This window comes from Pinus tabuliformis, chromosome 2_1, assembly GCF_031772625.1.
Source record: "Pinus tabuliformis cultivar Carrire ecotype Pingquan chromosome 2_1, CPIR1, whole genome shotgun sequence".
Lineage (NCBI taxonomy): Eukaryota > Viridiplantae > Streptophyta > Pinopsida > Pinales > Pinaceae > Pinus > Pinus tabuliformis.
In genome coordinates this window covers 372135212-372160899 of record NC_142299.1, presented here as the reverse complement: position 1 = coordinate 372160899, position 25688 = coordinate 372135212, and the positions used below count along the sequence as shown (strand labels likewise).

The following is a 25688-nucleotide window of genomic DNA, read 5'->3' as shown; positions in this document are numbered from 1 at the left end:
CCAAAGCTGCGTTTTCCAGAAGTAATAATAGGGTGAAGAGTGTGCTAGGATCAGTGTTTTTAAAACAGGTCGGTCTGAACCAGTAATCGATCAAACTGATCAGTCAGCAAGGCCACCGGGTCAAACCGGCTTAAAAACTCGGTCAGCCTCCCCATTTCGCCGATTTTTGGCCCTAATCGGTCCTAACCAGCCGGTTTAGGACGGAACCGGTCGGTTAGCTGCCACGGCCGCGGAGGACCCACGCAGCGATTTCTCCAAGGTGGTTAGGGTGTTTTGGAGGGAAAGTAAGGGTCCTTTCCCTCCAAAAACACCCTCTCCAAGCCTTTAAGAGGCCCTTCTCCCTCTCATTTGTCTCACACATCTCATTTGGAGTATTTGTGAGTTTGCTTGGGAGCTTGGAGAGTGTTGAGTTTTTGCTGGAGTAGTCATCTTAGAGGCTTGGAGTTGGAGTTGGAGCTATTTTGGAGATAGTTTGTAGCTATCAGTGGAGTTGGCATCTTCAAGAGGAGGCTAAGGAAGCTAGTTTGCATTTCCAGGTAAGGATTTTCACTTGAAAATTCCTCATTTGACTGTTGTCCATGTATTAAATTTTTTTATGTGTTATAAATTTATAAACTTCTAACTTCTATCATTTATGCTATCAAATCTCTAGTTCTATGCTATCAAATTTTGTAGCCTACATGTGCATTTGTTTTCCTAAATTTAGCTTTGGTTTTCCATGTTTCTTAGCTGCAATTTTTTTTTTTAAATGGCAGATTTCTTTGCAAATTGTAATTATTTCAAGCAAACATGGCTCCAAAAGTGCATGGGCTCATTGTGATGTAATTGATGGAAAAATGATATGCAAATTATGCCATAAATCTATTGGAGGTGGGGGTATTCTTAGATTGAAACAACACTTGGCTGGGGTAAGAGGCCAAGTAAAGCCATGTGATGCACCAAATGCAGTGTTAGGTCCTATTAGGGCAGAATACCTTTCCAAGCTTGAAAAGTTTTATGAGGATAAGGCTAGGGAGAAGGCCATCCAAGATGACATTGCAAGGAAGAGGGAATTATTAGAAGCCATGAAAGAGAGTGGGTATGATGATTATGAGATTGAAGACTCCTCTTCTATCCCTTCCACCAATGACCCCTTTCACTATGTTCATCCTTCTTTTGGCCAACCATCAAAAGGAACAAAGAGAACAAACATCCAAAGTTATTTCTCATCTTCTGCCAACATTGCCTCTTCTAATCCCACTTCCTCCTAGCCAAGTCGTCAACCCACTTTGGATCAACATTGGAAAAAACAATGCAAAGAAACTTCTCATCAATACATTGCTAGATGGTGGTATGATTCAGATATCCCATTTAATGCTGCTCGCTCACCTTATTACCAAGCTATGTGGGACTCTGTTATAGCTGCAGGAAAGGGCTTCAAAGGCCCTAGTATGCATGACTTGAGGGGAGCTCTTTTGCAAAAAGAGATATCTTCCATTGATGAGTATTTGGTTGAGTATAAAGATTCATGGCTCAAAACAGGTTGTTCCATCATGTTAGATGGATGGACCGATGGAAAGAACCACACTATCATTAATTTCCTTATTTCTTGCCCTCAAGGAACCATGTTTTTGAGATCAGTTGATGCATCTGATAAGGTGAAGGATGCAACCCTTCTATTTGAGATTTTGGATGACATTATTCAGGAAGTTGGGGAGCAGAATGTTGTGCAGGTCATCACCGATAATGCCTCAAACTATGTTCTTGCTGGAAAGATGCTTGAGTCCAAATATAGGACCATATTTTGGACTCCATGTGCTGCACATTGCATAGACCTCATGCTTGAGGACATAGGCAAAGTGGAGTGGGTAAAAAACACTGTAGAGCATGCCAAGTGCATTACAAAATACATTTACAACCACTCATGGGTATTGAACCTAATGAGGAAAAACACTGGGGGAAAAGAGCTTGTTAGGCCTGCAATTACGAGATTTGCAACTCACTTCCTCACGTTGCAATGTCTCAATGGTCAACATAAAAACTTGCAGAAAATGTTTTCTTCTGATGAATGGACTGAATCTCGGTGGGCTCGTAGACAAGATGGAAAAGACACCAAAAATAAAGTGTTTGACAATTATTTTTGGAAAAGGTCTGTAGAGCTTGTGAAAATTACCGAGCCCCTTGTTAAGGTGCTAAGGATGGTGGATGGGGAAAAATTGGCCATGGGCTACATTTATGAGGCTATGGATCAGGCAAAGGAGCAGATACGAGCAGCTTACAAGGACAGGTTAGCTAAATATGGTTGTATATGGGAGATCATTGATAATAGATGGAACAATCAACTCCATCGTCCTATACATGTAGCTGGGTATTTTTTGAACCCAAAGTATCATTATAAAGATCGGCTAGGAGATTTGTAGGATGGGGAGGTCAGAGTTGGATTGATTGATTGCTTGGAGCGCATGGTCCCTACCCATGCAGACCAGTTGGAACTTGGAAGTACATAGACAACTTACTGTTTTCAATATGGCAGGTGGTATCTTTGGCAAAAACTTGGCAAAGATGGCAAGAGATGTGGATCAACCAGGTAAGCAATTCCAATTTCCAATTTGTTTTTCTTTTCAAGTTAAAATTGTTTACGTTCTTTACAATTCAAATTATAAACTAAGTTACTAATTAATTTCTTTTTCTTTGCAGCACATTGGTGGGAGTCATTTGGCGGCCAGTGTCCTCAATTGCAAAGGTTTGCAATTAGAGTCTTCAGTCAAACTTGTAGTGCTTCAGGTTGTGAGCGCAATTGGTCTGTTTTTGAGCGCATACACATGAAGAAGAGAAACCGTTTGGAACAAAAACGGTTAAATGATCTTGTTTTCATGCAATACAACCTTCGACTAAGGAGGAACCAAATAATGAAGAAAATGCCTGATCTAGGTCCCATTGTGTTGAATGATATTGATCCAACATCAGAATCGGTGGAGGAGACTGAAGATCCTGTGTTTGATGTTGATTTTGATATTGACATGGCATTAGTGGGGGATGAAGCAGATTTTGTGGCGGCATCAGAACCAGGATCAATATAGGCATCAAGGAAAGGCAAAGAACCAATGGAAGGCACTAGTCGTGCAGGTCGACAAACTCGTGCTTCCATTAGGTCCACTTCTATTGTTATTGGTGGCATTGCTACTGAGGTTGCAGATCAGGCTGAGGCATCCTCAGACTCTGAACCAGATGATGTCTATGTAGCTCCTGATGATGATCCTGTGTCTAGTAGTGGTGATGAACTTGATGATTGATCATGTGTACACTGTAGACTTGTAGTAGGCCAATGGCCTCGTAGCTTGCAACATTGTTTTTGGATTTTATAGGCCATTTAGAGCTTCACTGCTCATGTATTTTACTATTTTGTCGATGATATGTATTGCACTCGGTGCCATTTTGATATATTCACCTTTACATGGTATATAAATGAGCAAACTTTGCATATTTTGTCTCTATTGGCTTGGAATCATGGTTTTAAATCTTAAAAATAGTTTTGTTTCATTAAAAATTAATTATTTAATGTATTTTTTTAAAACCGGTTCGTTTAGACCTAAATGGTCCCGGTTCGACCGGTTCCGGTCAGTAACCCAGTTCATTAGGTGGACCGGTCCGGTCACTGGTTCCGGTTTTTAAAACATTGGCTAGGATTGATACACTCAGACATTTGCAGACCGATGTCCACAAAAGCTCTTAGTGGTGCTGAGTACGTCGTCACCTTCATCGATGACCATTCCAGGAAGACTTGGATCTACTTTCTGAAAACCAAGGATGAGGTTTTTGGTCGATTCAAAGAGTTCAAGGCTCTAGTGGAGAATCTGACAGGAAAGAAGATAAAAGTGTTGCGCTCGGATAATGGTGGAGAGTATGTTGACAAGGACTTCATCGATTTTTGCGCTAAGGCATCAGAAGAGAGTGGACAACTCCCTACAATCTGGAGCAGAATGGAGTAACAGAAAGGAAAAGCAGGACTATTGTGGAAGTAGCTAGGGCAATGCTGTATGATTAGGATATGCCTAAATTCCTGTGGGCAGAAGCATGCAGCACGACAGTTTATGTCCAGAACAGGACTCCTCACAGGGCATTGGGCAAAATCACTCCGGAGAATGTCTTCATTGGGAAGACACCTGAAGTTAGTCATTTCAGGATATTTGGGAGTTTAGGATATTGCCGTATACACGAAGAGAAGAGAAAGAAATTAGATCAAACTGTTGAGAAATGATATCTTGTGGGATATAGTGAGAATGCTAAGGCATATAGAGTCTATCTTCTAGGGAGTAGGAAGGTAGTAGTTCGACGGGATGTAAAGTTCATGGAGGATAGAGCTTTCAGAAAATCCCGAGAAATGCCTTCCGAGGAGCAGTCAAAAGACGAGTCGTTGGTCAGACCACTTCAACTAGCGGAAACTGGTACCAAAAATCCTCCTGAAGACAAGGCTTCAAAACAGGAGGAATCTCAGGAAGAAGAGGAGTTGATAGATGTACCTACTACTAGTGGAAGAACGAGCCGGGAACTTTGACAGATTCTACGGGATGATGAAGACTTCATTGGTGCACCTAGGAATAGTAAAAGGGAGCGAAGACAACAAGACAGATACCAGGCCTTAGTAGCTCAAGTTGGGGAACCTTCTAGTTTTCAGGAGGTCGTTCGGCGTCAAGTATGGGTAGATTCTATGGTGGAGGAATACAACTCTATAATGGTCAATGATGTCTAGGAAGTGGTACCTAGGACTCAAGCAGATCAGTGGTAGGTTTGAGATGGATCTACAAGGTCAAATATGCTGCAGACAACAGTGTGGAGAAATACAAAGCCAAGTTCTTGGCTAAGGGGTATGTTTAGAAGGAAGGGATAGTCTACGAAGAAACCTTCACCCCAGTAGCCAGGTATACTTCTATTAGAACCGTGATATCTCTTCCCTGAGATGGGGTGGGAGATTCATCAGATGGATGTCAAGACGACATTCTTGAACGGGGTAATAGAAGAGGAAGTATACATCGAACAACCAGAAGGTTTTGAGACACATGAGAAGAAATCTCATGTATGTAGATTAAAGAAAGCCTTGTATGGGCTGAAACAGGCACCTAGGGCATGGTACAATCGAATTGATGGCTACTTGCAAAAGATGGGGTTCATCAAGAGTGACGTAGACCCTAATCTCTACTATCTAGTTGTAGAGAATGAGCCTCTAATCCTAGTGTTATATGTGGATGATCTCTTCCTGACAAGATCATCTAGGCTCATCAAAGACTGCAAGAAGAACCTAGCCACAGAATTCGACATGAAGGATTTGGGACAGATGCATTATTTTCTGGGGTTGGAAGTTTGGCAGCAGAAGGGTGAGATCTTCTTGGGACAAGGGAGATATGCTACAAAAATCTTGAAGAGATTCAGGATGCAGGACTGTAGACCTATGGCTACTCCAATGATCACCAACTGGAAGAAGATTGATGCATCAGAAGATAAAGATGTTGATCCCACCTTGTACAGGCAACTCATAGGGTCCCTGATGTATCTGGTCAATACCACGCAAGATATTTGTTACGTTGTCAACACCCTCAGTCATTTCATGGTAAAGCCTAAGAGGGCGCACTGGGCAGCAACCAAACATGTTCTCAGGTATATACAAGGAACAATCGATCATGGACTATTGTACACTAGAGGCAATGATATCAGGCTGAGTGGGCTCACTGATGCAGATTGGGCTGGAAGTTTGGTAGATCGGAAAAGTACAATTGGGTATTGTTTCAACATTGGATTAGGAATGACCTCCTGGTGCAGTAGGAAACAAAAATCCGTGGCTCTGAGCTTAGCTGAAGCAGAATATATGGCAGCTAGCACAGCTTTGTGCGAAGCCATATGTCTTAGGAAATTGCTTGTGAATCTATTCAGGAGAAGGACGGAAGCGACTAGGATCATGTGTAATAATCAGCGTTGCATCAAGCTCTCTGAGAATCCAGTATTTCATGATCGGTCGAAGCACATTGATATCAGGTGTCACTTTGTCAGAGACTGTGTCCAACGATGGGCAGTACAGTTGAGGTACACTCCTACAGGAGAACATGTGGCAGACATCCTCACCAAGGCTCTAGGAAGAACAAAGTTTGTTCATTTCAGGGAGAAGATGGGGATGGTAAAGAATCCATTTCAATAGTGGATAAGTATCAGAAGTTGCAGTGCAAAAGTTAGCAGTGGCAGTGCTATGGGCAACATGATGCAACAAATTGAGATGGAGCTGTAGTACAAATGTAGTAGGGGCAGTGGCAATGTCATGGGCAACAATACAGAAAGCAACATTGCAGATGATGTAAGGCAGTAGACCAAGCATCAGCACGGGTACCGGTGCGGAGGATCAGTGTGATGTTTCAGTGATGGAGCATTACTAGAGCACATTCCTCGCTAAGAGGGAGTGTTTATTTGTGGTAGCATCAGATTTGCTCTAGCCTTGAAATTTGGAGGAGAGGCTAAGGCACATGAGATCTCCAAGACCCAGAAATCGTTTCGAGAAATTCCATCCGGATGAAGAGTTATTAAAATAATTAATATTATTAATGGGTTCCTAAGTCTAAACTTAGGAAAATAAAAATATTAATGGGTATTAATAAAGATAATGATGAGAAGCTTCTAAGAGACTAGGATCAAGTCTGTTTTAATCTTAATTGTTGATTAGGGACTTAATCTCGGTCGTTGATTCATCAATAGGAAAAGTATAAGAGAAGATTTGAGGGTCATTTGGAGACACACCGACAGATACTCAGTATCTCAAGGAAATTCGATTCTCAAGGAAGAGGAGATCGATTTCAGAGGAAGAGGAGGGCTTCAACAGCAAGCAAAGATCGACGAGGAGGTGACACAGGAGTGGAAGACAACGCAGGAAGAGAGACACAGTCCAAAGGAGAGACACAGGGCCTACGCAGGCTGACGTAGAGGGACGCAGAGCCACTCAGAGCCACGCTGGGTCAATCAGAGTGACGCAGAGGTGACGTAGAAGTGGGAGCAGGGTCTCCAAAGTGTCAGATAGTCTCAGAGGGAAAGTCTCAGGTGTTTTCTTTCAGTTTCTCTGTAAAATCATTCCTTGTAAAAGCAATTGCTGTTGAAGATTAATAAAGCCCTCATTTGCTGCACTGGTTTTCCCGCATTGGGTTTTTCCGGGGACAATTGTCCAAAAATAACTGTGTCGATGTGATTGATTCTTGTGCATGTATTTTTCTCTGGGTAATTGTGTGATAACTGCAGTAGAATTTATTTTAATATTTGTTGAAGGAATTTCGTAAATAACTTATTGAGAATAATAAGTAGGTGAAATAAATCAGTTACTGCAGTGATAGAATTTCAGTTTAGAAATTTCACATGTTCTTCATGCTTCTAGGGTTTATTGAGTCAAACGAAATTTTGTCATGAGTCAATAAAATGTACACGAGTCAAAGTCCCATTTGGACTTTTTGGAAGAAAAAGAAAATTATTATTTGAGTCAAAAGAATCAATTTGTCCTTTACAAGACCAAGTCGGCCATCTTGGACAAGTCGCCCTAGAAAGGCACCTATTCGACCTCCTGGATGTGTATATATACTATATAGAGAGCAATTCAAACTCATTGGAGCACTCATTCATCACATTGAATTCTGTGCCAAGAAAGAGAAAGAAGACTAGCGAAAATCAAGAAAAGAAGAGCGAAAGTCAAAGGAGAGAGAGCGAAGGTCAAAAGATAGAAGTTCTTGTGTTTTTTGCCCTGATTCTATTGCATGTGCAAAATTTCAGGACTGTTGTAGGCTATGTTGCACGGGTTCGCGAACCTGAGGGTGGGGTTCTCGAACCCGGGGGTAGGGTTCTCAAACCCGTCCCGGGTTCTCGTCCCCAAGTACCAGTTTCGAGTACGGGCGCTTCTGCGAAGAACCCATAAGAACCAGATTCTTCAATGAAGAAACATGTTCTCCATTAAAAAAATTTGGGTTCTTTTGTCTTGACGGGTACGGAGAACCCTGATGATGGGTACTTGGGACCCCAAAATCGGGTTCTTTTGGGTTCACTTTAGTTGTTATTTTTAAATTTTTAATTAATTTAATGGGTTTCTCCTAATATTCCAGGTAGCTTGTTTTTCATCTTGCAAGAGGAATTGGGGTACTAATGCCATTATCCATTCAGTAAAGAGAAATAGGCTAGGCTCAAAGAAGGCAGAGAACTTAGCGTACATTCATAACACACTTCGTCTCATATCTCGAAAAGACCGTGGGTACAAGGAGGGTCCTTTCAAGAGATGGGACCAATACACAAATGATGCTATCTGTGTGGACGAGGAGATACAACTAGATGACCTTATTGGGCTACCTCCAGTTGCTATGGATAAGCAGGATCCTGAAGATGAGTGTGATTCCTACCTAGAGAGCATGCTAACTAAAGATTTGAGTGATGCTGATGACATGGCTTGAGGAAGCCATTGTTCACTATTAACTATTTTTATTTTAGTATTTTTTGGAGATGCTTGAAGGCAAATTTTGGATGTAGTATGACAATGGACATATATCACGATTCTTATTAATATGTAAACTCCAATTTGCACTTGATATCAAACTAGAAATTTTGAAATTTCATTGTGAATGTTGAATGTTCAATGATGTGCATGTTTAAATATTTAAAGTTTAAATCATAAATATTTTAGTTTTCTTGTTTAAAGTTGAAAAATATACAAATTCATATGTATTATAATGTATAAAATATAATATTTATATATTATATATATAAATTATAATATACTCCCGACGAATCCACACACCTTGTTTCAAAGAATGACATACCCGTCCCCATCCTCGAACCCATGTTTCCTGGCAACATAGGTTGTAGGCTAAGTTGCATTATAATGGATATGGGAATGAATATGGAAAATGGGTTTGAAACATATACAACGAATTTTCAATAAATTTGGATATGATACGACAAAGAAATGTCATATATATATATATATATATATGACAAAATAAAACTTTCATATTACCATTCATCTTTTAGAATCTAGATTCTATATTTAAAAATACATAATCATCATCATGAATTCCACACAAACAAATCATCATCACCAATTCAACTTAAACATTGTCATCATCATTAGAGATTATTATAACATTCAACATATCATCAAGTTTCTGTTTCCAATTTCAATCATCAACACCATCACCAAAATTAGTAATGCTAAATGCACAATACATAGTACAAATTACAAAATTGAACTATGACTGGCAGTCTACTATCATATGACATATTATGGTATTCAATGTCCATTGTTCAAAAGTTTAAAACATCATCATAAATTACATTTACATATCATCAAATATGTTTTCATCCATGTAATTAAGATTCACATCATCATTTGGATCCTCTCCATGAGTGGGAGCATTATTGCCATGTCCACTTGAAGATGTAATTTTTGGTGCCTCCTCATCAAACAAAATCATATGAGACATGGAATTCAACGTCATATCCAAGTCAGGAAACCCTGGAAACAGATCCAAAACCCATAAAAATTCCCGAAACGTTTCAAAAAAATCATCCTGCACTTCCAAAAAAATGGAAACACTTCAGAAATAGGATCCTGTGTTTCCAAAAAACTGAAATGTTTATGTGACATTTCCATGCCGTTTCCGTGCTGTATCGTACCCATTTTCATTTCTGAAATGCCGAACGATGTTTTTGGGGTTTGGGAGGGACGCTTCCGGTAACTTAGGTTGTAGGGCCAAAAAGTTCAGAAATATTGCAGGGCCGAAAAACTTAGAGTTTGACCAGATTTGATGAGTATTGACCAACATTGACTTTGTTGGATTTGACTTACTTGAGGAAGGCTTGAAGGAGGGTTGACTTGGTTCTTGTTGGAAGTCTTGGTCTTGATTTTCGGGTCTTCGATATCTCACTTTGATTTGATTATATAAGAAGCGAAGTTGTTTGGGTTTTCCCCCTTGTGGGGTTTTGCCTTGGCTTGGAGCCTACAACTTTGTGTTCTTTGTCTCTTGTGATCTTCATGTTTTATATGTTTTGGTAATTGTTTGATGAAGAGAACATAATAAAAGAAATAAGAAGCCAACAAATATTCATAAGCAATTATCAAGTAAAAGATTCAACCCTAATTTGCTAGCATATTGGTTTCCCAACACGTTCAAGGTTTTTCCAGGAACATTTGTGGTTAGAAACCAAGTGGAGAGTGGATTAAGCTGGATTTCTCTTCTTTATAAGTACTTGTGAATGTTATTTGCTTTCTTATTACTTATTGTGTTCTCTTCAACAAGAAATTATAAAAATGTTCAAAACAAAAGGATCACAAAGAGACAACGAACACCAGAAATTAGGCTCCAAGCCAAGGCAAAACCCCACAAAGGGAAAAATGCAACAACAATCCTTCTCATATAGAATCAAATCAAAATGAGATATCCAAGACCAAGACTTAAAACTACCACCAAAATGTCAAGTCCAACCCTCCTCCAAGTCACCTCCAAATTTGGTCAACTCTAGTCAAAGTCAACGATGGTCAAACTGTCCAAATCTATCATCTTCATGAAATTTCAGTCCTGTCCTGAAATTTTGGGCCTGTAGTAGTCATAGAAAATTCGGCCTACTCCACAGTCCACATGTGCGAGTTGTCACTAGGTCAAAGATTTAGTCAAACTTGGAATATTCTTCTTGCTTTTGGCTTCATCCTTCTCTCTCTTTTGACTTGCTTTGATTCCTCTTCTTCGCTGGTTTCAGATGTATTCTTGATGGTCAAATGATGAGCTCCAATAGGGTTGAACTTGCCTCTAATATATAGTTGTCTAGGAGGTTGAATAGGTGGCTCTTGGAGGCCCAAGCCAACTTGTTCCCAAGGAGGGCCGTCTTGACAACTTTGGTGGACTTTGACTCAATATAAAATTCAAAAATTCTTTTTCTTACAAATGTCTAAATGGGACATGACTCAAGTACATTTTCTTTGATTCAAAATAATTTCTTTTGACTCTTTAAACATGAAGAACATGCTATGAGCAACATAAAATAATAATGATGAATATAATAAATATATCAACGATAAAAAATACAAATTATTACATTATGAAAACCGATACTAGTTACATTTTTTAACACTCCCTCTTAACTAAGGACATATTCATCATAGTTATTAGAACCAGACCGATCATTGCACTGGTAGACCCCCGGATTGGGAACCGGTTAGAACCGTACGCAAACCGATAAAAAAACCAAACCAAAAAACTAGTCAACCAAAAAGACATAAAATATTCAAATTTTAAAGAAAAACATATATATTCATGTGCATTCATATGAATCCAAACCATGTATACACAAATAAACAAAAGTTCTCATTTATATTAGCATGTAAGGGTGCACATAACCAAAAATCACTGAGTGCTATCCATCTCTAAACCAAAAATACATCAGCAAACAAGCTCTACATGGCCTCTAGCATCCAAAAAAAATTATGCTACAACAAATACCTACATATCATCAAAATCATTGCCTATACTGGGATCTTTGTCATCAATATCACCCTCTAAGCATTAAAATAAGATAGAAAAATCATAGCATGTCAAGTCAAGATTGTTTGGCTTTGGTATATCAACCTTTGTCTTGTCAAGTGTTTCTATCTTGGCTTATTTCCAACTTTTTGTCACACTTATCATTGTGTTGAAAATTGACTCTAATCCTTTATGGATCATAATAAGAGTGAGTTGACCAACTGTTGAGAGGATGGTTCTTTTGGTTTCCCTTGTCCATGATCAACTCTCCATATTTTTTCCAACCCGCTTCCACCAATTTTGTGCTAATATAAAATACCTAAAGGTGACTAATCTTTTTTGACCAAGTCATTTGTAAAATATTTACAATGAGATAGGTGAACTACAACAATGTTATTGACTTCGACATCAGGGTAAAATTGGCAAGGGGTTGAGAAAGCAAACAAATGTAAAAATTGGGAAAATATTGGTAAAAATCGGAAAACATTGACAAAATTAGAAAAATACAAAATTAAAAGAATAAAACAAGTACAAAAAATCACTTAAATCGCCATCTGTTTGCGGCTTGGTGATTTTTTCCATGGACTCACGTTTTTTTCATGTGGTTTACGCCAAAATCACAATTTTTTCACCAGAAAATTTCATTTTTGCAGTTTTTTCACGATAAAATCATGAGGTTTGCAACATTGAACTACAATCCGTAAAGCCACCCACTATCACTTTAGTGGCCTTACCTCGCACTTTTAAGCTTAAAAAACACTTCCTAACCTAAGAGAGGTATCCCTAGGGTTAGCTAGATTCACTTCATGTAATTGGAGTGGGAGAAACAAGGCTTGTGAAGAATGGAAAATGTGGTGTGCTTGGGGTGATAAGTAAGAGAATATCAATGCTTACTTTGCTTGGACTATGGAGTCACAATTGACCTTTCTTGATGTTTAATCCTATTATTAGGCTTGGGATTCTAGGCACCAAGAAACACTTGAATGCTTTAAAATATTTGTGGTTAAAATAGTGTTTTATGAGTTCTTCAAGTAACAATAAGTAGCCCCTAGTCTATCCTTAAGTTGAGCTAGAAATCAAATAAATTTTTGCTAGACTCAATACCCTAGATCTAGGAATAAATGACCAAGGACAACGAGGAAATGCCTTTACCTTATAAGCTCTTCCAACTATAACAATTCGCTCTTGTGGTTCCTTGTTAACTTTGTCATCTACTATATCATGGTACATACAAGTACTCTTACTAACCTTTTACAATGGAGAATTTTCAAGAAATAAATCAAGATAGATTACAATACAAGCATAGGTGAGACATTTTCTTTTAAGTTCAGTATTCATCCAATCCATCTTACAAATAAAGAGAACAAACCCTTTTATTGGTTTGAACTCAATGTCCCTTGTACAATAAACAATGAATTGTTTCCTTAGATCCATTGGTCCTCTTAGGAATAACGATAAAACAATCCTTTCTAACCTCTTTAACAAACTTTTCTCTAAAAATAGAGGAGTTTGTTAAGATCCACAATCTCCTCTAAAAAGTTGCTATAAAATAATTTAAAAACAATTCTCAGTTCTTAATGTAACCCACATGTGATAACTAACTCCATGAGGGGAGTTAAAGAGCAATAAATTAACTGTAGTCTAATTGTTGACGGTTTTTGCTTTTTTCTTTTGGCATTTTTTTTTTCTGATCAGTTTTGCTCGACATATTGTGGGTATTTCTTGGAATCATAAGTTTTTTCTGTATAATCAGCAGAATGTAAGTGCTCTTGTGATTTTTCAGGGTGTTGAATACATTTATACATTCAAAAACACATTTTAAACAATTAAAATTAATGATTTTGTCCAATATTGCATCTCCTGATTCCAGCTCCAAAGGCAAAAAAGACTTATAGTTAGACTGCTCGATAAAATAGTAAGTTACTTTCAACTACACTCCAAAAAGAACAAAGAGATAACAATTTAATCCATCTCGTTACTTTCTTTGTTAGGTGCCCGTAATTATCTCATGAAAAGTCGCTCCATTAACAAATTACCATAATCTCCCTGAGAGGCATGTACGGATGGATTCAGGTACATATTATATGGTTTAAATAATTCTCCTATACTTGTCGTGTACCTCGTACAAAGCATGTCCATGGCAGCTCCATTTATTTGATTTGGCTCCATTATTCCAAGTCAATCCTTCATGGTTTGACGGCTACATGTATCAGTGTATCAACTTCATGATGTCACCTCCCCTTCCAATGATCCACTTTATTAACTTCTCTCTTTGCTTTGGAGTTAGAAGAACAGCAAGGATACGGCCCCACAACGTCTCACATTAGCTGACTTATGATTAAATCCAAGGCGAAGAACCCTTCTTTGAGCTGAATGAAGTTCTTCGATTTTATATCCAAGGTGGCTAAGTGTCGCGTGGCCTCAACAATGTGGAGAGCAACTTGGCTTCATGATATATCTTTTATGTGCAGCGTGTTTTTTAATGTTTGTATGCCAAAACCTCCTTAATGATATCTCTTTTAGCAGTTAAGCAAATTTCCTCGTAATAACTACACAACAGGCAGATTCTTGACATTTTTATCAAAAGGTATTCTTGACACTTGTTGATGATATTAGTTCTTAAATCAGAGCTATAATTCCTCAATCTGGCTGTAACATATATCAGAATATACTTTTTCTTGTTTAACCGAGTTCAGAGATTTTTCATGAACTTTGAGCTACTCAATATATACAATTTACATTTGTTCCAGATTGCTTGTGTAGGCCCCTTTGTTAATCTCAATGTTAATCACGATGTATCTTATGGTTTATGTGTATATGAAAAATGAGCTTTCAGTAACATTTATTTGAGTGGATACTTTTCCACAGACCCAGGTCCTGTTGTGCAACTAGGATGTGGAACAGTTTCAGGGGCACTTGGAGCAACATGTGTTTATCCTTTGCAACTTATCAGGACACGGTAAGTTCCAAAAGATGTAATCAAGGCTTTCCATGGTTGTACTGTCTTCTTTTAGATGCTTATTTATATTGGTGCACTTTTCAGAATCTGTTTGACTTAATGACTGAACTTTTTAGATGTGCAGATTACAAGCTCAACCTATGAATTCACCTTCCAGATACAAGGGCATGTCTGATGTTTTTTGGAGAACCCTCCAGAAAGAAGGGTTTTCAGGTTTCTACAAGGGCCTTTTTCCAAATTTGCTGAAAGTGGCTCCAGCAGCTAGTATTACTTATTTAGTCTATGAGAAAATGAAAAAGGTGCTCCAGCTAGATTGAAGAACATGTCGAAGAGGGAACTCTTATTTTGTTTTGCTTAATAGGATAATGATGATAACATTTAGTTTTGACAAGAGTGGCAGGCTAAACAGCCCACCAGAATTATTTGTAGGTTATAGTTTTATCCAGATATACCAGCTGAATGGAGCTGTACAGCAAAAGATAAAATTTCTTTCATTCATTCTCTGAGCTTTATCAAATTTGGTGTTCTTCAGTGGTTTGGGGTTGCATCTTCTGAGCTCCTTGCCATGGTAACAGGTAATTATTAGTATCATTATTTTCCTTCCTGTCTCATTGCAATGAGAAGATGTCAAGATATCGGTTTTATTATTATATGTTCACGACCTTCAAGGTCTTCAAGGTTGTTCTAGATGTGATTTACATAGCAAGTCAAGTCAACATGTGCAGTGTCACCTGGGCAGTGCTTATTATTTTTAAGTTTGCTCTGAATGATTTATTTTGAATTTATAAGTATTGTCTTGTATTTGAATATCTCTGTACTGTGTCTGCTACAGGATGATATGCAGGTTTGAGAAATCTAACACGTGCAAGAGATAGGACTCGCCTGTATATTATTTCCAAGAAATTTTGTAATAATGGTAACATGCTGCCTTATTATTTTAAATATTATTGGAAGTTATGAGGACTCTTTGGCCTTGCCCATCAGCTTTGGTACATTGCTAAAGGTTTGACGTTTCTGCAAATAAATGTATAGGTTAGCAGGTTTGTTGTATGATTTAAAACCTTGTTAGGTTCTTTTGGAAAAGCTAAGAGGATTCTCCTTCTAGAACTGATATTATTAAGGCTGATCAATTTGGGGATTCTTTGTTAAAGGGATGACATTTAGTCTGTTAGTCTGATTCAATGGATGAAAAGGATGGCCTCGTTGGATAGGCATACATTTTGAAGTATTTTTTGAACTTCACTGATAACTAGTCCATTCAGTTTCTATAATGTTTCTGGTAGGCAAAATAGCCAGTCAGTGAGCAATGCTCATAACTGATTTTGCAAGTTATTTATTTGCTTATTGGTAAGCTGGGCACAACTTTGTAAGAGTAAGCTTGAAAGGAAATTTTGTGATTCAAATTCTCTCTCTCTCTCTCACGCGCACACACAAGGCAGGTTTAGTATCGAGATAATACTTGTGATTTTCAGCTCTATATTGTCATCGCAATGCTTAACTATTTCACAAAACTAAGTTTAATTTATTTGGATGGTGAATTAACTTGCTTTAATGCATATGTTTACACAGACCAAGTTTGTGTTGTTTTGGAGGTGCTTAGGGGTGTTAGCCCCCAAACCTAAATTTGAAATGTTAACCAAGTGCAACCATAGGGGAACTTGGAAATGTTGCCCATTGTCACTCGTTAGGGGAATTTTGAGGTAAAAAGTGGGTTTCAAAACAAAAAATGTACTAACAAAATATACATTAGACTAACCAATAACATTCAAGATGATGATGTGATTCCCAGGGGTAAATATTTTTGGAGGGGAAAGAAGAAAACTATTTTTTTTAGTTATATTTTTGACTTATCTCCTTATAGGTTTAATTAAATGTCCAGTGTAGGCACCTGTTGGATGTGGAATTATCAAATGAGAACTCACTCTACATACTTTTGAGTAGAGCTGAACCAAAAAAATGAAAAGACATGTTTTTATTTTTAAATTTTTTTGGTGTGGGTCTACTCAAAAGTATGCAAAGTGGGTTTTCATTGGATGCAAAGATTAATTCTGCATCCAACGGGTGCTTACACTTAACATTTTGAGTAAACCTTCAAAGAGATAAGTTGAAAATACAATTAAAAAATAGTTTTCTTTTTCTTCCTTCATAATTCTTATTTTATTATTTTACTATTTTCTTTAGGAGACCCATTTTAAACTTCAAAACTCCCCTATGAGAGCTCTTCCTCTCACTTTAGGACACTTCCTTTCTAGTAGGGATGGTGGATTCTACCAAGACCAGTTCCTATCAATTGGATCATGGACCATGGACTCAAGATGAAAGGACAAGAGGGTTTGAGCATGATAGAAAAAACATAATTAAAACATGACTAATGTTCCATAATTAATCCAAGACAGATTTTTCAGATTATCCAAGAATAAGTGAGAACCTTTAGACAAGATGCACCATCACAACCATGAAATTTCAATGAACAATAATATGCAACCCAATGTTACTTGGGAGCGGGAGAGACATTTTCAAAAGCTCCCGGTTTGGGAGCGAATCCCAGAGCGTTTTTTATACAATATATATATCTATATATATATATATTTTATATTTTTATATTTTGATACATATATGTCAACAAAAACATGTAGAATTATGAATTAGATATTAAAAACATAAAAAAACATAGATTGAACCATATAACAACAATCATCTAGAAGTTATAATCTTCATCAACCACGTCCACAAGTTAGTAACATAGTAACATACAACATATTGAGTCTCATGATTCATCAATCTTAAAGTTTCAAGCTTTCAAAATTCAATATATAACATTTATCATCATTGATCACCAAAGTTGTACTTGTAAGCTAAGTGTAACCATCACAACAAATAATATCTAACATGAAATGAAATGTTATAAAATGAAATGAAACAACTTTCAACTTTCATGAAGCATCATATTCATAATTCATTGCTAATGAGTTATAATTGCCAACTTCAAACTTAAATTGTCATATATTGTTTAAAAAAATATCATAATAAATATGAAAGAGTCAATAGTTATAAAAACTAGAAAAGACAAGTAAATCTGTTATCTATTGCTTATGCTTGGGCCTCTTGCCACCACGAGAAATGTCTAGTTTTTTAGTCTTGTTGGAAAATCAGGATCTTTGTCATTAATATCGCCCTCTAAGCATTAATATCCAGAGGTATCTTTGTCATTACCTCTGTATCTGTGTAGGGATCTTTGTCATTAATATCAACCTCTAAGCATTAACATAAGATAGAAAAAGCATAGTATGTCAAGTCAAGATTTTGTTTGAGTGATGCGTACATTTTTAGGAGAGTCATGATAGAGGAGTTCGACAACCAATGTCACTAACATCAAGGTACATAGAGGGATTGGTGCTCTTGATAAATACGAGTTCCATACCCTAATACATGACAAAATTCAATGGAAAAATTGCAATTTTGAAATCCTGAAAAACTGATAAGTCTGCTGGATTTTGAATGAAATCTAAAATTCTACTTTCTCCATATGAAATCCAATGAGGCCGGAACTACTCTCAAACATCTTAAGTCATTTCATGGTAATGTTAAAAATTTAAGTAAAAGGATGAAAATGAAGATTAAGGAGAATGTCACTTTTACTTTAAGAATTTAACATTACCATGAATCGCATATCAATACTAGGGCCATAGGCTTGATCATTAAGTTGCCCCACTCAAAACTTATTTGTTTCTTTGAAAAAAATTGCATTTGGAACATTATTGCAATTTTTTTTGCAAAAAAGGCTAAACGCTCCCGAAAAGGCAGGGAGCGTTTTTTTTTTAGGGAGCACGCTCCCGAGTCGCTCCTGCCCGGAGCGCGGATTGGGAGCGGGATCGAGGGCGGGGGGTGCTTCCCCGCAACATTGATGCAACCATTAAATAAAGAAGGAACAACCATGATATGAAACCCTAGATGGAGTAGACAAAGGAGGTAAAATTTCTTATTGAATGAACAACTTACAAGACATCATATCTTCATATTTGTTTCCACCACAGGTACAAGAAGATTGAATAGGTCACATTTGACCTTCCTCCTTAGCTAAGACAACCTACAAAAATGGAGTGAAACAACACTCTTCAGAAAATTACAGTAGCAAAATTCCGCAATAATTCAAGATTATATCAAGGATTGGAGATTGTTTAATAACCTCAATCAGAGTCTCTTCTTGTGTGACAAACTTGCCCTTATACAAAGACTATGTCAGCAACAAGCTCACGACAATTCTTGCAAAAACACTAATCATCCATGAAAAGAATAAAGAGATGGAAAATCTTCACATTGAACCCATCCTTCTTCCTATCCTACCAAAGATTTTCAACTAAAAGCTTGGAGGGGACTGCAGCACTTCCAAACATGATTTAAGCTAACAAATCTTCTTTTTATTTATATCTTTCAAATAAAAACTGTAATTCCTGAAATATTTTTTTTAGAATGCCCTAGAGTCTTCCTTGAGTGGAGTGCTTCCTCTTGCCTTTGAAGTGAATAAAATAGGTTTAGAAGGCCACTTGTCGTCTCCATAAGCAAAGCATTTTCCATTTGAAGGTTTGGTTATGTCAATGATGCCACATGACATCTACTCATGTAAAGAGCTCACTTCCAAATATGTAAGAAAGACCTTGAACAATGTGTTGTTACCCTTGATTACCTCAAAAGTTGAAATATGCTGCCAAATATGTGCCAATGGATTAAATAATTTGTTATCACCCCCAAAAAATTCTCCTCAAAGGGGAAACACAACTCCAAATATGTGGGATATGCCTTGAATAATGTGTAATGTCCCCAAGGGACATCCTTTGGCCATACAAATTTTTGGGTGCCACATGATACCATTCCAAGCAAGAGGTTAATTCTCCTTTGGCCTCTCTCCCTACCACATGTCATGCTTTGGATCTCTTAGAGGGTAAGGCATTTTCTTCTCGGGCCATGTTTAACCCTTACCTTGCCTAAACCCCACCTTGGACAACTCCTAAGGTAGGGCATTCATACACTAGGGCTTGCTTCTTGCTAACATCCTCTATCAATGTTGTCTTAGGTCGTAGCTTCAACCTAGAAAAAGGATTTCCATCAGTGACGCAAATAAAGGGTAGTGTTTACATCCTCCATCCAATGTGGTCTTGGGCCCTGGCTGCAAGCCAGGAACAAGGCTCTCGATCAATGATGCAACAAAAGGGAAGGTAATCTATGTAACCATGCCTCAAATGTGTTAAGTAGTGTTTTGAAACTTAGCTTACTCGGACTCGGATTTAGTCGAGTTGGTTGAGTCGATCCTTGAGAGTATCGATTTGGTTGTCAAATTAGCAAGGGGGGCCTATTTGATATGAAATTGGTTGGTTTGGTACCAAACTAGTCCAACTTAACCAAGTTGGTACTAGGTCAGGTTCCCTATAAGTTGTAGTGGCATATTGGGGGAAATGAAGCAATTGGCGCAACCTTAGAATGGTAGAGGAGACTTGCTCAACAAAGTTTGATCTTGATATTGATGACTAGAAATGGATTGATTTGGATTCGGCTCCACTAGTAGAGTAGGCATTGTGCTAGGAATTATAGTTACTAGCTGTGCTTCTACTAGTACTACTGTTGTAGTTGCAGATGTCCCTGAGGAGTTCGATGATTATGAGGACCTTGAGCCAAATAATGCTCTTGTAGCTCATGCCAAGGATTCCATTTTTAGTAGTGGTGATTGAGTTTGATGATTGATGTTGATCAATGCTATGTAGTAGGCTAGGGGCTTGTAGCATGCTGTCTTTTGTACTCTAGAGGCGATTTATAACCTCGTTGGTTATGTACTGCATTTCATATATGTATTTCACTTGGTGCTGTTTTGATATATTCACCCTCACATGGTTTATATATTAGTAGACTTTGCATATTTTGTTTCTAATATTTTGGAATCTTTGAAATTATTTTTTCTCGTTAAAATTTTAATATTTTATCTATTATTTAGTTATCTAGTTATAAAATTCAAACTAGGGGTATTCTGAGCTGAATAAGAGTTGAGTTTGAGCAACCCTCGACCAAATTTTGAGGCCGAGTCTGAATTTTAAAACTATGGTGTCAAGTGTGCCCAAATGGAATTTCATAGTGAGATGTGTCTCTAGAAAAGCCTCCATCAAGCCCACCATACTGCTACACCCTTGTTCTTCATTGGATGATGAAAAGTTCTTGGGCAAGATAGAACAAGGTGTATGGTCTACAAGTCTCTCCCCTTGACCTATAACTGCCACTGAAGGGATCTTTTGTGGTGCTTGGTGAGATAAGAAAGCTAATGAAAATGTGAAAAGTCCTTGCATTTTTTGGGGATAACAATTGGCCCCATATGGGGACTGTGGGGTGTAAGAGAACTCTAGAATCTTTGTTCAATTTGTACGTGCAAGGTGAAAAAGGGGTGGCTATATGTGATGAGATGGATCAACAACTTCACATCCCCACCACATAATAGAGAATGTCTTTAGTGCCAATTTATTACAAAAGCCTTGAGAATATTCATCTTACTACCCATTCTCAAGGGGCACTAAAAATAAAGCATAAGCCCAAAATGCCATAGAGAGCTTAAATGAGATCTATTGCTTGTAAATATCGAGATTATTCTTCCTACCCTACTCTTCAACAAGGAGATGCAAACATGAAGTGAAATCAAAGTGCCAATGAACCACTGTATCATCTCATTAACACCATGATATCTCTTCTTGTGTTTGGCAACAAACCAAAATAAGTCCACATCAAACATCCTACAAGAATAGACTGGAACCTTTGTCACTATATGGTTGAAAATGGAGGTGAGCTCTTGAAAATGGATGAAAACCCCAAAATCACACGAGGGTTGATAGGGCTGATACATTCGTGGCATCCGACACATGAATAGGGCAGCACATTGTCAAGTCATAAATCACCTCAATGCACTACAACATGTGCCGCTCCAAAGGTCGATATACACATTCCAACAGTGTTCCTCAAAATTTTTGGTTCTGAAAGGAAATTGAAAGTTGCAAAGCTGTGAGTGAAAGGTTGCATCTGATGGCTGTGTGTAGTCACAATGGCAGTAGAATCTGTGGTTTTAGCCATAGCATGTTGTTGGTTCCAGGAGCAACCCACATTATCTTCTTATTTGTACTCCTTGAAGTCCCTAGCCATGAACACATTGTCTTCATGAAACTAATTAAGTTTCTTCCACAGTCCATCAGACTGATTGGTTTATCCTGCCCATGTTGATAAATTCAATCCTGGGCCTGTTGTTCAACTGCTGGATTCCACCAAAGGTTCATCAACAAAAAATTAAGAGCCACACCTCCTGCCTTAAAGTCATGAGGAAAACGTTACTATTTAGATAATTAGTAAAATTTTCAATTGTTTGATCTTTCCCCTGACTTCATACTTCTAATCGGTTGAGTGCATTTTATCCCTCTCTTCCGTAGATAAAAATTTATTAGATCGAACACTGATGTAAACTGGCTAAAGCCTATTAGTATCCTTCTGTAGCATAAGCAGAGTCCCTTCCCTAAAAGCATCTATATTTGTGCTGGTTTGAAATCGGTTAAGGTTTATTTTACTGAAAATACTTGAGTCCTTGTATCTCTTGATTTTATTTGTTTCTCCTAGGTATTTGCATTCCTTCTCCTAGCGAGAAGTTTTAAATAAGGTTAGCTTGAAGATTGTCCAACAGTTGAGGTGTATTTTTGCATTCAATTTCTGTAGAATGTATGTCTACATGATGCATTAACTGGATCATCGGATCGATCATTACAAGACTACAAATATTTTCTGTTGAAGATGAATCAAATGCACTGTTCTGATCATCTGCAAGTGACATGGAAGTTGTAGAATAAACTGCTATATATGGATTATCAATAGCCTGGAGTAATCGTGTGAGGAGATCAAAGATGTGAGCATAATTGTTGAGTGGTGTTCATGCAGTTACATGAGTTGCACTATGATTAGCTGTGACATAACCGCATTTTCAGCTGCTTTCCCACTTTTAGAATTTACAGAAATTTCACTCTCAAGAGTCTTCTTCTAAGCCTGATTCTACCTTGCTATCATGTTTTGAAGGACTTTTCCCGTGCTCATCCCATGGCGAAGAAGAAGGCATAGGTTGCTTAGCCCCATTCTTAAATAAACCTTTCTGTTGGGGCATCATAGAATGGGGAGGAAGAACTGCTGGTTGTTTAACTGAATGACATGATCTCTCAAAAGGATGCTCTTCAACCTCAGATTTTTGCATGTAAAGAACTACAGGTGGAGTTTGAGGATGTTCTTGAACTTTCCATGAACCCTGTCTGCCCCATTCCCATATGACCTGAGTCTGCCCCATTCCCATCTGACCCCAGGATACCTATCCCGTTGCATTCTCAAGGAATTCAGTTTTCAGAATCTTCTCTTCATCCACTTGGAAGCCACTGATTTCATTTTTTACTATCTGTTGAGCTCCTAATGTAACCAATTCATCCATTTTCTTTGCATTGCCATTTGTTAATCTGTCCTTGCTTTCAGGAGTTCTAGAACCTTTATCCTCTGTGTTCAATGATATCATTGTTGCAGTTTCATGGCCAACCTCCTCATTTGATACATCTTCCTCCCAGGAGTCAATTGTGTTTCTACCTGTTTCTCATAATTTTTTTCTTCAGCATCTACCAGAAGTTCTGCTCATTTATCAGATTTCTCAATGTCCTGTTCCTTTAAGAAAGCAGCAATAAGAAGATTTTTACAGAAAGCCAACTCAAAAAGATTAGAAGCAACTTCATTTGCACCTTGGTTAAGTTGTGTTAGCTCTCAAACTCTACCCTAGCAGGAAAAGTCCTAACCTCTACAGGAGAGCCTAGAGGAACATCAGGCAAGAAGTGCTACCTTAGGGAAAATGAAGCGAACAAAGTTCCTTCTACAGATTAATTACTCCAAAAGACTTGAAATATGAAGTTATCCATTGAGGATATAAATATTATATATTAAATGTGTGAATAAGAATGATTTACAATGAGAACGAGAGGCTTGCTTATATATCAAGCAAGTGTCTCTTCATGGAGAGTCATGTCTCATTTAGACATGCCTCTTCAACCTAACTACTAATTATTATTAACTAATCATTATTACAATTATCCTCGTTACTTATATTTATATTATTTATATATTTTATTCGTAACATTGCCTTCCTCAAAAAGCTTTGTCCTCAAAGCTTTTCGATGAAAAAGGCTTGATCTCTTTTTTGGCTTCAAATGACTTTCTCTCTCGGAACAATCATCTTCATCGATACAAGCTGATATGATCTTCTAAGTGAAGAACAAAATTGTCCCACTGAGAAGAGATCAGACCACCCTAGATTAATCTTCTGTGTAGTATTCTGATCACTGGAATTTTGTAACGACTTGTCAGCGTAAGACGGAATTGATGTTACGTCATTATTCTTTGGAACATCAGTTTGTTGTTTCGGTTCTGAATGGTCCCGATACGTAGCGTGGTTGATTTGTCTAAACTCATGATTCGGATGCCTATAGGGAACTTTTTTGGTTTGATTTTCCCTTATTGGGCATGCGGCAATTTTTATACTTTCTTTTGGCGAAGATGTTGTTGAGTTGGTTATGAAACATTCACTGAGGATGTTCATTGTCTGAACTGCAACATCTAAGTGGGTCGTTTCTTCAATTGACTTGTCTTCTTGAGTTGTCATATTCACTGGATCAGTATTCGTTCCCTTATTTTCAACTTGAACTGTTGTGACTGGATATTTCGATACTTTTTCTTGAGTGAATTGTTCCAACTTGTCTTTTAATGCTTTCTTATCCTCCTTAAGTTTCTTAATTTGAGTGAGTAGACTTTGATTATGGTTTCTCAGACGTAAAAGTTCCTTGATTTATGATTTATCAACTTTATTTTCAGTGTTTTGAAATTTAAGCTTTTCATCTTTTAGTTCTCTGATTTGTTCTAATAAATTTTTATTAAGGTTCTTTAAACGCAAAGTTTCCTCTTCTTGTTCTGATAAGTGCTTCTTGAGTTATTTTTTGTGACCTTAGTTTTCTTCACTTGCGCCAGTAATTTTTCGACGTGGTCCTTAAGATGAGAAATTTCTTCGTCCTTTTCTATTACTTCTTTGTAATGCATATCAACAAGATCTTTATGTTCGTGTTCTAACGCTTTCTTGTTTTGCTGGATTTTGGCTATTTGCCATTCTCTTGATCTTTTAACTGCACTTTCTTGGTACATTGGATTACATCATTCTATGGGAGTGATGATGGACGCTCAACTTGGAATATGGATTCCATTTTCTTTCTCTCCTCAACATGTTGTCGCTTAAGTATTGTGATTACTTGTTTTACATCTCTTTGGAATTGTTTTTGTTCATTACTTAGAGATTCCATACTTTTTTTCACTTCTTTTATCTCCTTTATATATATCTATATATATTTCAAATATTCTCTTTTTTAAATATTTTTTTTAAATACTTATGTTATTCCTTTTTCTTATATATATATATATATATATATATTTTTTTTTTTTTTTTTAATAATTTTTTTTTTTTTTTTTCTATTTTTTTATTTTTATTTTTATTTTTCCATTATTTCTCTATAATTTTCAGATTTTTTTTTGTTTGTTCACCCTTTTAATTAAACCTAGAATATATATATCTATATATATATATTGAAGGCACATCTCTTTTCTTTTCCTAAATCCTTAATTAACTTAACTTTTGCTACGTTGGCCTTTAAAATAATTTTCAGATTTTTTTTTGTTTGTTCACCCTTTTAATTAAACCTAGAATATATATATATATATATTGAGGCACATCTCTTTTCTTTTCCTAAATCCTTAATTAACTTAACTTTTGCTACGTTGGCCTTTAAAAAACGAATAACCGTACATAAAACAACATTTCGATTATTATAAGGATGCCCGCTTATATATTTTCTAATCTTATATATTTTTGTAAATATATATATGTTAACAAATCCACTCCACAAACCGAAACGTCACGATGTCAGTTGACCGTTTGACGTCAACTAACCCGGATTGATAAAACGGAGCTTCTGGTCGCTTGGAAGAAGTAGCGTAGGTTTGTTGGACGACAGTTGCTGGTTGTATTTGGAAATAGATCATTAGCAGCGACAAACCCTGCAGAGAAAAACTACAGTGGTTGTTGGTGGCGTTGAACTGTGGTTGAATGAGATTGATATCAGTTCGAGGGGGGTTGTTGTGGCCGACAC

At 37.3% G+C, this 25688-nt stretch overlaps 1 protein-coding gene across 2 annotated transcripts in view; it reads left to right on the top strand.

Moving 5' to 3' along the window:
- Positions 1-15319, top strand: part of LOC149200418 (calcium-dependent mitochondrial ATP-magnesium/phosphate carrier protein 2-like) — a 77941-nt gene extending 62622 nt beyond the window's left edge. The window contains exons 4-6 of one of the 2 annotated variants that reach the window (XM_089402728.1): positions 14370-14460; positions 14585-15035; positions 15293-15319. In XM_089402728.1, coding sequence (XP_089258854.1) covers positions 14370-14460; positions 14585-14777 — 284 coding nt within the window. In that variant the 3' untranslated portion in view covers positions 14778-15035; positions 15293-15319. Of the gene's footprint in view, positions 1-14369; positions 14461-14576; positions 15036-15292 lie in introns of those variants that run through there. The other variant, XM_089402729.1, reaches the window with a different exon arrangement.
- Positions 15320-25688: the final 10369 nt, after the last annotated feature.